Below are 13,467 nucleotides of genomic sequence, written 5' to 3' on the forward strand. Positions count from 1 at the left end.
GTTTGGTTTTATTTTATTATTTTTCCACAAACTAATTGAGCATTAATTAAACATATGCCCGTGTAATATTGAACTGTTGATTTTAACAATTATCGTAAACTACTCCAACAAATGCCATTTTCAATATAGTTTGCCTGCAACAAAATATTACATTTTTACATTCTTACTTACTTGAAAATTATCTCCATGGTTTAATTTACAGCGAAATAGTTCACGCGAAAAGTATTACTTTTCGCGCCAAAGCGGTACATTGCTAGTGATCATCGGCAAAGTAGAAACTATTTTTAATCGAAATTTTGTCGCTCGAATTACTAGCGATAAGAGGAAGTGATGTCAGAAAATCGCCAGGCTCTCTCGAATCGCAAGCCATCGGCGCTAGTGTCAGCCCGCATTTATATCTAAAAATACGTACGTTTGGTTACCCTTTTAGAAATAAAGGACTCTAACTTGTAATTTCCGTTTGGTTCGTGTGTTTATCATTTTGGCAGCAAGATTTTTGATTAGTATAAGTTGTGTCATGGATTGCGATGCTGATAATGCAGTTGGTTCGAAAATGGAGACCAGCAGCAGATCAATGTCACGTTACCTGTACATGCTTGGGTTAACAGAGATGTTCATTTACGCTTCTTACAACGGTTAGTCACAGCAGCACGTTTATGCAACACAAATACAAATTTAGGTTGCGGCTTTATAATGCTTTAAACGTTCTTTGTTTACTACTAAATAGGTCGGAAAATACTATAAAAAAGGTGTCCTATCTTCCTCACAGTACTACAAATAATTACTTTTAAAATAATACTAACCAACCACAACGTTTACGAACAGGCGTGATTGGGTTAGAAAGCAGTATCAACATAGAAGGCGGCCTCGGCACCACCAGCGTTATGATCGTTTACATCGTATCTCCGTTTTCCTGCATTTTTCTGGTGCCTTTCATCATCAATTTCCTCGGACCAAAGTTCGCTATTATACTTGGTGAACTTGGATTTGTTGCTTACATTGCATCCAACTTTTACCCAAGTACGAAAACTGTTCAGTTAATTTAAGAGAAAAAAATTTAAAATAACTTTAATAGATACATGTATGGTATTTTTTAAATCATCAGGTTGGTACACCCTCATTCCTGCGGCAGTGGTACACGGTATCACAGAGACTGGTGTGTGGGCCGGTGCGTCATGCTATGTTACTTACCTTGGAAAAAAGCAATGGAAAAAAGAAAGGCGCCGCAACGAAGGCAGTAGTCTATCACAAGAAGCATTGATTTATCAATACTTGGGAACTTATTACACCATGCTTTTTTGTGGGGTTGTAAGTTTTATTTTGCAGCATTTACATTACATACTTCATGCATACCAAGATTAAGAAAGTTGTTTTTGGAAAACAGAACCCCTAATACCGTTTGGTTTTACCCTACAGATAATTGGAAGTGGAATCACCGCCGCAGTTTTACTCGGATTGCAGGACCATGGTGTTCCTAGCAAACCAACAAATGGCAGTATCATTAATGCAAGTTTCGTTGTGTCATCAACACTTCAATATTCTTCATCAGCAGCTACCATTAACGCTACTACGATACCATGGATTGTATCAAATGTAACTCCTGAAACTAAAAATCCGTTAGCGCTATGTGGTTCGCAAGATTGCCAGGTATATATAATACAAGAATGCGGCTTTTTTAGCATAAATGTTGTAAGAATAAAGGCAGCATCATAAAAAGTTTGCTTCGTGTTTCATTTTAGGCGGACTATATCTACGACTCAAGCGAGGACGACTTGGATAAATTCCATCCAAGTAAAACGAGCATTTACTTCCTGCTTTCCTTATTCACAATCTGCCCCTTGATTTTTATTTGTTTACAAGCCATATTTCTCCCCAAAGCGTCAGTTAAAGATGACCAATCACCAGACGATTTACTTCTGTCGACAAAAACGTCTTCGATAAAAGATGGTAAATTTATTTTAGTTTATTTTGCTCAGTGTATACAACTATCCTATTTATACTTAGAAGACAGCAAAACACAGCCACCAACAAAGTCTAAACAGGTTTTAATAAAAATGAAATTGGAATTAAAGGACACTATTCGCCACCTAATTTCGCCACTGCATTTGTTTGTTGCACCTCTTATCTTCTACAGTGGGATATATTACGCGTACGGTATAACTGAATATACAAGAGCATTTGTATCTTGTTCTATTGGAGTTGAAAAGGTGAGGACAAAGCACAACAATGTATTTCTCCTATCTTTTTTTTACAAAGGAAATTTTAGCAACTTTGGAAGCAAGCGCAACAGTTGGTCAACAGATTATTATTTGTCATATTCTGATGCATAGTAGGTTGGGGTATAACACATTTTTATTCTATTTTATTGTCCCATTTATTATAATGAGCAAAAGACATTCAAAGAATCATGAAACGGCATCCTTACGATGCCATAAACGGTTGGTAGTTGCTTGGATATTTGAATATTATGTGAAGGTGTCCCGTCTCCCCCCTTTACTACATATTCATATAAATATATATAGTAGGGTTTGGTGGATAGAATACCTAACCACATCTGGCCGATACCAAGTACCCCAACGTGCCCCACCATACTATGCTATACGGTTTAATAGGCCACTTTTCCCCATATCATTACCATCACGCTGGATGATAACCTTTAAAATATGTGCATTTCAGTTGGGATTGGCAACTGGGGTTTATGGAGCTTTTTCCATTTTCGGAACGTTTTTCGGGGGCCACGTTCTGTATCGAGTTGGAAGACTGAAATACGCAATAGCGGTTGCGTGTTGGCACTTGGGTACCTTCTTATGTAGTAACTTTTGGCAACCCCACCCCAACAATACATGGGTCGTATACTTGCTTGGTGCTTTCATTGGATTTGGATTTGGAATTAAAAGCAATATGCTTGAAGGTCAACATTTATAAATACGTAAAATAAAAGCGATTTATAAATACCTATAATAAAAGTACAAATGTCAAACTTTCTAGTAGAAAAAAAAGACTATTGGATTTTGTATTATGCCTTATACCTTCGTGTCCTATTAGGTTTGACGGCACACTATTTCCGAGGCACTGAGGGTGTCGCTTTTACTCTTAAAAGTTGCATCATGAATCTAGGAATTGTAGCTGGCACAGCGTGGAGCACAAGTCTATGCGTGTATGTGAAGATTTATATTTTGATTGGTTTTCTTTTGTTTTCGTTAGTGTGCTTTTTCATAGCTGAAAAGTTGTTCTTAAAACAAAAGGAAAGGCTAACCTCTATTTAAACCAACAAATGTTGTTAAACAACTTGGTATACCAAAAGGGTGACACCAGAATAATTGTATAATTTATTGTCATATGTTTGTTGTTGTTTTGTATTTGCCTAATGTTTGTGCTACTCTGTATATAACAATGGTGTAACATTATTCTGGGATCACATTGTCATTCACCAAATAAACAGAGCTATTTACGATACAAATGTTTGTACCTCGGTTGTAAAAACAACAGACTTGATTCGCAGTGGGTGAGATCATAACGTTCATTACAATACCCAACATTCGTCCCCTTTTCATACGTTTATATTATATTAGTAATACATGTTCGTGTTACTATACTATTTTGACTCCCATAGGTGTATAAGCACATAGCTATATATATATATTTGATGTATTAATAGTGAATGTCATACAAATCACGTTGATAGGTATATAACATAATGCATTGCTGGTATGTTAGTTATCAATGGGAGAAAAAGCTTTAAGAAAAAACTAAAACCTTTATATGCGAAATATCACTTCGTGTCCCCTATGAGTATACACGCAGAGGGGTATATTCAGGCCAATGTACACCTTAAAGTTAAGCGATATAATCAAGTCTGGGGTATTAAGGCATGATGAACTACACATGTGCAAAAATAACAGCTAGCAACGACTGTTAAGCTGCTAACACCGTTTTAAAAATGCTGAAAAACATAACATAAAGAACGGCAGGAGTTTTTACAATCGAAAATGTAAAGCCAACTAAAATTGTGTTGAAGGTGCAGCTTTGGCAGTATCAGCACTTGATCTTTTGACTTTGTTTTGAAACCATATCTCGCCAAAAATGTAACAAATGAAGCTGAATGCAAGCAGTCCCATCAATATATATAATTTCACATACACGCATAGAATCGTGCTCCAGCCTGTTCCAGCCACAACTCCTAAGTTTGTGCCGAAGTTTTTAACGCTAAAAGCAATGGCGAGTTGGTCTCCAAAATAACTGGCAATCATACCTATGGGAATAAGGAATAATATAATTAAATCAAACAAAGTTTTATTTTGGCATATGTGGGCTACTTATAAATAAACGTGAGTCATAGCACGTAAAACATCAGAAAACGTAAGATTTTTCACGGAAGTTCAAAGTCAAAAGCCTCATATAGTACTGTATAGGGAAAGATGGGACACCTTTAGCACATAATATTCAACTATCCTGATCAAGTTTTAAAGAATTAAGAACGGTCTATAAGGGCGTGAAGACACGATTTTAGAGTTCTTTAAATTTTCTTTGTTTAATGCTAAACGGAACAAGAACATAAAATGAAAAAGTGTCCTATATTTCCCCATCCTACTATATACAAAAATACAATGTTTGCCCGTATAATAACAAATAATAGATAGTCAAAATTGCAATAGAAATTATACAAATACGTTTGTATACCTTGTATTACATTCACGATGGCTCCATCACATGCACCTAGGAGGACTGCGTTCAAATAAATCATCCATGGGGATTGCGAAGATGGGGAGTAAAATAAACAGAACAAAAACGTCCCAAGATGCAAGAAGGCTGAGACGAACACTAAACGGTTTCGACCGAAATGGGGAAGCAATTGTGTTGAGACACCCGATACCGCCATGCTCGTCAGACCATATGCAACCATAACAATTCCAATCTAAAGTAAAAAAAAACATAATGCGTAAAAATAAAGATAAGTTTTCCTGTTCTTTTCACGCGATTTGTCAGCAGACGAGAGAAGTTGCAAGAAAATAAACACGGAGAGTCTAGCGCGCTTATTTACTGTCTGTAAACTGAGAAGTGTATAAATTGTTAACAACCGCGATGTGGAGATGGATTGACAGCAGAGAAGAAATATATATCATCGTTTACCTGTTCCACGCCAATGGTGCAGGAGACATACGCACGGGTGAATTCCGCAACACTGAACGCGGTAAATACACCACAGTAGAAAACCATTGGAAGGACGAGAAGGTGCAAAGGTGACACCATATGTCGAAATGTTTCTTTCAACTCCGAAACCATAGCATTCTTTAACGTAATCTTACGTTCGCTCGCTGAATCTGAAATTGAGCGTTTTGATTTGTGAAATTTACACTAAGTAAAATCTCATACCTTTCACTAACTGATCCTTCTCAAGTTCATTTTCCGATTGGCCAACAGAACTATGGCGCCCATGTTCGTTTGAACCAAATTTGGCGGGAATTCGGGGCAGAAAGATTGCATGAACCATTGTGAATGTGATTTGCATTAGTAGGAATAATGCAAGTAGAAGATATATCGAAATTTTGCTTGGCTCGTACTTGCGCATACGCTCTGGGTCGGCATTATAAATAAAGTCGGCCTGAAAGCAAAAAAAACGTCCCAAATTAGTGTCATTACTGCAACCACTGAACCGAATATGACCACACACATAGCATAGCTAGTCCTGTATAGGGTGGCGCAAAGAAGTGGTTGGAACTGTGCAAAAACAGAAACTTAATAGCTTTTTCCAAAGATGGTATAGATATATCCATGGCTTATTGATACAAGCCGGGAAACTTGAAAGGGAACTCTGCCAGAACGTTTAGCCAAACATAACTAACTTGGCATTCCATTGAGCCACAAGCTTCCCATGTGTCATCGGATATGACCCCGACCGCTTCCCCTAGAGTCGTGTTCGAGGTCGTGTTCGTCAAATTCCCGAAGGATACAACCTTTTGAACCAAAATTTTACTAGGTGGCTCTGTAGCAGTGGTATCTGTAAAGTTCTCGTGCGAAGTTTGGAAGTCCTTTAAACTGGTTAACACGATGCTGACGACCGCATTACCCAGGACCTAAACATAGACATGTTTGCTTATATAATCAGTAATAACTGCAGCAAAATATTGTTGAATAATTATATCAAACCTGCGAAAAGTAGACGACCGTATAGAACTGGCAGAAGAACTTGTATACGTATGATTCTTTAGACTTGTTTGATGTTGATGGAATTGGTTTATTGCTTTGACATCTTTCCCAATATTGTTCGCCGAGGTAAGTTACGTACACAGAAGATCCCGCCCATGACGCACTTTCCGTCAAACCGTGAATTAATGCGGCGGGTATTATTGTGTACCAACCTACCGGAATGAAAACAACAATAAGAGAGTAAATATTTTGTCGGTAGTTAGACACCCAGCACAAATGATCACGTGAATGCGTTTCGTAAACAGTAGTTTGTAACAACGATAAATTCAAGAAGTTATAAAAGTTAAAAAGATACCTTACAGGCAGTTATGCGCATCAAACACGGCCAAGCGTATATATCCCACGCTATAAATATAAGCAAATGCGCATGTATGGTTGACACGGTAATACTTACTCGGATAAAAGTTGGACAAAGTGTAGCATAAAATTCCAATTTCACCGGCAACTATTGCAGCCTTGGCACCTTTGAAGTCAATAAAGATTGGTACGAAAAATATCGTCGAAAACGCGGACGTCGCGTATATGAGAAACAACCCGGTGGTTCCCAAACCGTTCTCTATATTAACACTACTTTGTAGGAAAATCAAACCTGTAAACAAACACATCATATTACAAGATTTTGTAAACATGACCCACTTGTAATGTTAGCACAGCGACACAGTGTAACTGAAACCAAAAAACTTTCTCTACGCAATCAAAGCGCGTAACTAATCTTAAGATAGATTAAACCCCTGATAACAAATCCGATTAGTGACGATATTGCCACACCCGACAGGTGCACAGCCATACCACCCCAACTTACCGGCGTAGGCAGAGTAATTCATCATGAAAGCGAAGGAGCACAGGTAGAGGCATTTTCGCAAGTTTCGTTTGCTCAACTGCTTCTGGCATTCGGCGTCTTCGTCTTCGGACATTAGATCTTTTTCCGCTGTAAGAAAAACGAGATGCAATCACCCGATAACGTCTTTATTTGCAGCTATTACCACAAACGTCGCGGATCAAAACGACGCCATTTTAGCGGCCACGAAAGCAAAAAGGTAGGTGACGATGGACGAATAAGTCAACTAATGTGAAACTAAATCCGAATCTGTCCGAGTGCTATATAAAAGTTAATAAGTCATGACACGCTGACAAATAACAACGTCGAAAGAGGTAAGAGTGGCACAAACACATTCCGTGTGTATTTATTTAGCTACACAAAACGATTCCAAAACTAACCAGGAATCAAAGGCCTCGCAACATACGGTATATATTGTGAAATCGTTCGGTCTTGCGACAATGAATAGTGTGGGGAAGCGTATACAAAACACGTAACCCGATACATCTCTTTGAGCCTGACTGAATCCGACAAAGCCAAGGAAAGACCCGATTCTCAAATTCTTAACCCCTTAATGACGTATTTATTTCCGCAATCCAGTTCCACTTCAAACTCCGTTCACAATAAACAAGCTTCCGTGCGAAAATTCCTCACAACAACTTTCAAACGACCCAGGCAAACTAGCGAAAATATTGCTTACCTTTATTCACATCTTCGGTATGTTTCTTCATAGTATTTGACGTTACAAGGCAGTTTTAAAAATTACAAAACTCTCATTTCGACTAAGAAATATTTTTTAACTTTGCGCAAGTTAGTAGATGAACACCTGGGATGAATGGGTAACCGAACTTAGCTTTATTCAAATAATAAAACATACTATGTGAGATAAAACATTACGAAAGCAGTGTTCGACATTGGAACTACAACATACACAGAATGTACAAAAGAGACATGTAGGTACATAACATAAACCTATAACGAAACGAGGTCGTTATTGGTTATCGACGTTGATTTCATATAAAAACATTTTAAAAGAAAACTAAGATTGACCATTGTTGAGGTTGTTGCTACGCTTTTACAATAGAAATATACGAATACACATAACAACACCTGTATAATGCATAGACTACAACACTACATTGTCGTATAGGTAAATAACAACAAATTGAATAAACTTGCATTGCACGTATTTTTATACCAAACCAAATACAATGAGCAATTTCGCTGAGATTTCGAATAGCTGGGTGTATAACTAGCACACCCAAACGCCCAATTACGGAATTTTCTCTCATTCTCGCACTTTCGCGCAATGGGTAAATAAATATCGATTGTTGGCCGCATATAGCAATCTTGAGGCGTAAAGATAACAGCTTTTGGTGTGCTCGTACGCCGGTAAGTATTTTCGCACGCGTTCGTAATACCTACTAGCTATAGTCGACGAAAACTAACATCACTTTGAGCTCTCGTTACAGAAGAGCCAATTGACCCGCCGCGGCCGATTGAACCTGTGCGAGCAAAGCTACAGGGAGAACGAATTATATAGAACTTGTTTGACCAATAATCCTAAACAAGACAATGTTGTCTCTTGCTGAAGTAGATTTGGCTATGATGGCTGCTAATATTGCTGCTGCGGTCTAGACTAAAGAATTACTTCTTCCTAGTACGTCTCGGTTTTGGTATGGGAACTCATTTAGTGAAAGTTTTATCGATTTTCTATTTTATACACACAATAATCGATTCAATAACTCGCTGTCTATCCAACCTAATGAACGTTATAACCAATTCGACCCGGCAGCTCGTTAACTGACTGGCAAAAATACAAAGAAGATTGTTGGCGAATATGAATCCCTCCGCTGTTGAGAATGAATGTCATCGCCCAATCTGTCCTTGACTTGCGGTTACAAACATCGAAACTAAGATTGTGTTTCCAAATAACTGTCAAGTTGTTGATGTTGCTCCTTACATTTATATTTTCCCGGTTAAAACAGAAAGAAGCAGACGACTGAACCTTTTTCACTGTAAATCACACATTCCGGTAAACAAGGGCAAGGCGGGCGGGCAGTTTAGCTTGTTATCTTAACTCGGTTAAATTAGGCTGACTAATTGAGGTAACCCTTGGCAAAGGTCTCCGCTATTCCATAAATAAAACCGCTGTAAAGTCTTTATGACCTTTGCCGGTTTAGCGTCTTAACTAAAACAGCAGAATTATCTTTAACAACAGACTGCAATTATAACACGTAGATTACGGCGATCAACAAAAACAACAACAATAAAACTTTCATTCGTTAACTGCATTCCGCTGCCTCCGAAACGTATTAAATGACTAGACTAGACCATACAACAAGATAATCTATTTGTTTACCTTCGCTTAATATGTTATTGCTATTATATATCGGTACAATAATGTAATTCCAGATTACTACGTACAACCTCTAATAGTGAGTGGTATTAGGATTTATTTCGGCGGTTTTAGCGAATTAGACCTCGTGCTTCATTCTGTAGACAGATAATGGGAGAACCTCCAGCAGCAGATTGCACTAATTACCGCGCTGGCAACAACACGACTTTATCTGCCTTCTTTTCATGTTTGTAAGCACAACAGTTGTTTCGATGGCTGCCACGCAGTCTACATGACATGAACCTTTGTTCGAGCTTTTTCTTTGCTGTCGAAGGCGCGAGCTTTATTAAATCAATGATTAAACTAATCTTTAACACTGTGCTACGATGTCCTATGCGTTTTACTAAGTCGTGATGTTAACCAAAATCCGCTATGAGCCCCAGCGCAGACTTTATCGTAAATTGCGGCTACGATTTAATTGGAGAAAGTAAACTGAGGCGCTAAAAGCTAACGCAACCCGACACGACCTTATGCACGCCCGGCCACTTTGCTTTCATAAAGCGTTAACTCGATATTATACTCCTGGGTATTAAGCGTATTATCATAAGATAACAGCCCATTGCGAAAAACTACGCGGCATCGTAAACTAATTGGAATCCACAGACCGCAAACTGATTCGCTTTATATTAAGTTATCAATAAACTCGCCGAGGTCACTAACCATAACTTACCGGAAACTTTTTAATTTCCCAAGTGCGTCAACAGTACAAAAGCGTGCCAAACGTGACGAAAACCTTTCCGCCGTAAGCCAGGCCAAGTTCACTGTTAATATAGTTCTGCATGCGTGGATGATATTGGTAACCGCTTAAAGGCGATACGCTTATTGGCATGCCAGTTCGTTACTTTCCTACCTAAGCTGGGTAAACAAGTGAACTTGTACCAGGGCCCAACAGGTTATCGCTTACTAAACTTGATACACCACCGAACCGCAAGAGTCTAGCCAATCGTTCTCTTTCGAGATATCCGGTAAACTGGATACGTCGTACCAGCTGAACTACAATTGCTTACTAAATACCAGTCTTGTTCGTTCCGACACTATGTAAATTCTGAAACCACAGCAATGCTCTTCGTGCCTACCACGAGTCCGCTTTGCGCTTGTTACGAATACGCTTTGAGATAAATAACATAAACGGAAACTGACTAACTGATTAGTATTGCTCGTACGACCACCACAAATTTAGAAATGCTGTATTTATAATCGTACGCCGGCACTTAATATTTATTGCTACATAGACATCTGTTTACGACATTCCGATGGCGTTACCTTTATTTGCCGAGTTGGCTCATTTACACCAGTTGTAAATTGCGTACTGATAAAAGAATGCCAAGCTTGCTCGTGTACGCCCACCAGCGTACAAAAAAATACATCACGCGCAACTGAGAACTAGAAGCTAAACTTCTTCCTATACCAACGAGCAATTAAGGTCATACATTTACACAGCACAGACACGATCCATCTTAATAACCACACAACTTTTCTGCGCTGTTACTGTATTAAAAAAGCAACTTGGCAGTGAAATAGCGATCTGATCACCACAGAATGTTACAAAGACAAAATTGTTACCAATAAATTTATGATCATACTGAAGGGCTCTGATTTAAAATTTCCAAAAAATTCCGGATCAATGATAAAAAGTTAATGATTTTACAGGGCGTATTATGTGATGGCCACATAAGTGGGACTTATAAAAACGTAAAAACAAGAAAAAATGTTATCATTTCTTGTTCTTTGGTGGCGGACGGTAAATTCCAACTACGACAGCGTGATCTCGCTCGTATGGCTCAAGGGTCATTTGCTCCTGTGGTTTCATCTTTTCTCCTTGCATTTTCTTAACCTCTGACGCAAAAACTGCCTCCGGTTTTGCCGTTGAATCAATGCAAGATGCCTAGTTACATATTAAGTTAGATTCGACACTAAAAATATTACAGTATTAAAAAAATACCTTGATGGAAATGACAAAGTGTCCTGTGTTTTTGAGGAAGTGATGAGCATTCAAAGCTACAATACGAGTTTGATCGGGTTGAGCTACATCAGCAAATATGGTATCAACCATACCTGTATGGTAACAAAATAAGTTAGAGAATCTAGACATATGTCATAATATAATGGCTTTCACCTCCATGCAAACCAAACAATTCATTGCTAACCCTATGCCTAACTATTTTTTGCTGACTAGAATTGCTGATACACATGCACTGCCACTGGCTAATATATCATACCAACAAGCATCCTGTATTTGTGTGGATGTCTTGCATCTTCAATGATGGGAATAATGTTTGTTCGTTTCTTCGCAACATTGATCAGATCACGACCGGATCTATGTGAGAATTCCACAGCATACACCAATCCTTCCTAAAACATAGAGTAACACATAACATAACAAATATAGTATTTCTAAATCGATTTAACAGTTCAGTCCAGACGGTACTGAAATTTCTTAATACTTTATTAACATACCGGGCCAACAATATCAGAAACATGTGAAACAGTGGTGCCAGATGCAGCTCCAAGGTAAAGAACTTTAGATCCTGGTTTGATATGAATCGCTTCAATGCCACCAAGCACAGCAGCAGCAAGTTTAGATCTGAATGGATTCCACGCTCTGTACTCAGTCTTGGCTCCTTCAAGCTGGAACAAAAAATTGTTTTAGTAAAGGATATTACAAAATGCAGAGCTTTTTATGCACAAGACAACCAAGTGGTAAGTTGGAGGATGGCTGTATAACTGCCCTCTGATACCTAAAATTGTGGCGGTGTTAAACTTGGGGCAAATGCATACTAGATGCCAAACACTAAAGCCAACAAATTGGAAAGAATATTAGCAATTAAAGTGGTAAACGAAATCACGAAATATACATAATACTGCAGAGTGGTGCAAACAGTTTATAATCTCGTACTTCAACTTCAATTTTCTTCTCTCCATACACAGTATCCCCAGGAACTAAGTTCTTTGTAACAAGTGCATCTTCCTTTCCTCGTGCAATGAAGATACCAGAATGTCTGTGAGGTTCAACCATTGTTGAATTTCCACCTCTGAAACCTCCACGGCCCCTCCCACCTCCACGACCTAAAAACAAAGTTTAGTTATCTTAACAACCTCAATTGTTTTGTTTATTTTCCTGGTATACGCAGTACAATTTCATCTTGCATGCTGTTGCAACAGTAGCCTAGTATAATTAGGAACTGGCTAATACGAAAGTTACAAATTACAAAAAAGGTAAAAACTATTAACAGGAGTGATTACCTCTTCCTCCACCTCTGCCTCTCCCTCCAAATCCTCCCCCTCCTCCTCTTCCACCTCCAAAACCACCACGACCGCCACCTCGTCCACCACCACGACCTCCTCTGCCAAATCCACCACCTGAACAAAGTAAGTGTTATAACAAGTTCATCATGATATTTTTGATATTTCAAAGTTTTTTACCAACCTCTTCCGCCTCCTCTACCGCCACCACGTGGAGAAAAACCTAAAAATGTGCAAGCTGTTAAATATCATAAAAAAATTTTTTTAGTTAGACTGAAATAAATTGGATTAATAAAACAGATCTTATGCTGATTTCATTATACCAACAAACAAGCACAAAATTCCTAAAGTAAGCTTTCCTATAAGCAAATGTATTTTATGCAATATATCTGGCAAAATGGCCTATGTGAGAAAGAAATGTTAGTTTTAATATAAAGTTATTTTTGTGTGTTATTGCTCAATTATTTAAAGCTTTATTTACCTGGACGTCCCATGATAACTTGAGTTTATATTCACGATCTTGATTCTTTCAAAACGTTTCGTGCAGACCAATATCCTTTATATTAACTTTGCTTTATCTGCTAGGCTACCTGATGACATATGTAATGAAGATAAATATGTTATAATTTACAAACAAGCAGTTAGTTAATTGCTCCACAACGCAACAACGCAATAAATGCAAAACGCGCTTTTCCACTTTCCACACCAACGAACACACGTGTTTTGCTCGAGTCATAAAAATCTTATACATGTCAATTTCTTAACATAATTGGTAAAAAGGAAATTGAATAAAACAATTTCG

At 38.2% G+C, this 13,467-nt stretch overlaps 3 protein-coding genes across 5 annotated transcripts; 1 reads left to right on the forward strand and 2 right to left on the reverse strand.

The window, feature by feature from the left end:
* The first annotated feature begins 10 nt into the window (after positions 1 to 10).
* Positions 11 to 3,266, forward strand: LOC100187048 (protein unc-93 homolog A-like). Its single transcript, XM_026834087.1, has 8 exons — positions 11 to 635; positions 826 to 1,020; positions 1,106 to 1,308; positions 1,417 to 1,647; positions 1,740 to 1,947; positions 2,005 to 2,207; positions 2,677 to 2,911; positions 3,046 to 3,266. The coding sequence occupies exons 1-8, from the start codon at positions 518 to 520 to the stop codon at positions 3,264 to 3,266; spliced, it is 1,614 nt and encodes a 537-aa protein (XP_026689888.1). The 5' UTR covers positions 11 to 517.
* Positions 3,267 to 3,610: 344 nt separating this feature from the next.
* Positions 3,611 to 10,111, reverse strand: LOC100175985 (protein unc-93 homolog A). Of its 3 annotated transcripts, none has more exons than XM_002131024.4 (9): positions 7,725 to 7,842; positions 7,010 to 7,135; positions 6,602 to 6,796; positions 6,148 to 6,359; positions 5,844 to 6,074; positions 5,374 to 5,602; positions 5,131 to 5,321; positions 4,681 to 4,915; positions 3,611 to 4,252 (listed from the first exon to the last, which is right to left on the reverse strand). In XM_002131024.4, the coding sequence occupies exons 1-9, from the start codon at positions 7,753 to 7,755 to the stop codon at positions 4,002 to 4,004; spliced, it is 1,701 nt and encodes a 566-aa protein (XP_002131060.1). In that variant the 5' UTR covers positions 7,756 to 7,842; the 3' UTR covers positions 3,611 to 4,001. The 3 variants fall into 3 exon arrangements, with proteins under 3 accessions (XP_002131060.1, XP_026689919.1, XP_026689918.1); XM_026834118.1 differs by lacking the exon at positions 7,725 to 7,842 and adding an exon at positions 10,093 to 10,111 and having other exon boundaries at positions 3,818 to 4,252; XM_026834117.1 differs by lacking the exon at positions 7,725 to 7,842 and adding an exon at positions 7,191 to 7,391 and having other exon boundaries at positions 3,818 to 4,252.
* Positions 10,112 to 10,895: 784 nt separating this feature from the next.
* On the reverse strand, positions 10,896 to 13,401 carry LOC100186181 (rRNA 2'-O-methyltransferase fibrillarin). The gene is made up of 8 exons (XM_002131181.5): positions 13,147 to 13,401; positions 12,850 to 12,888; positions 12,666 to 12,782; positions 12,319 to 12,488; positions 11,880 to 12,050; positions 11,642 to 11,774; positions 11,365 to 11,477; positions 10,896 to 11,307 (listed from the first exon to the last, which is right to left on the reverse strand). Exons 1-8 carry the CDS (start codon positions 13,157 to 13,159, stop codon positions 11,137 to 11,139), a joined length of 927 nt encoding a protein of 308 aa, XP_002131217.1. The 5' UTR covers positions 13,160 to 13,401; the 3' UTR covers positions 10,896 to 11,136.
* Between the last annotated feature and the right edge of the window lie 66 nt (positions 13,402 to 13,467).

The sequence above is a fragment of the Ciona intestinalis genome, chromosome 4 (assembly GCF_000224145.3).
Source record: "Ciona intestinalis chromosome 4, KH, whole genome shotgun sequence".
Lineage (NCBI taxonomy): Eukaryota > Metazoa > Chordata > Ascidiacea > Phlebobranchia > Cionidae > Ciona > Ciona intestinalis.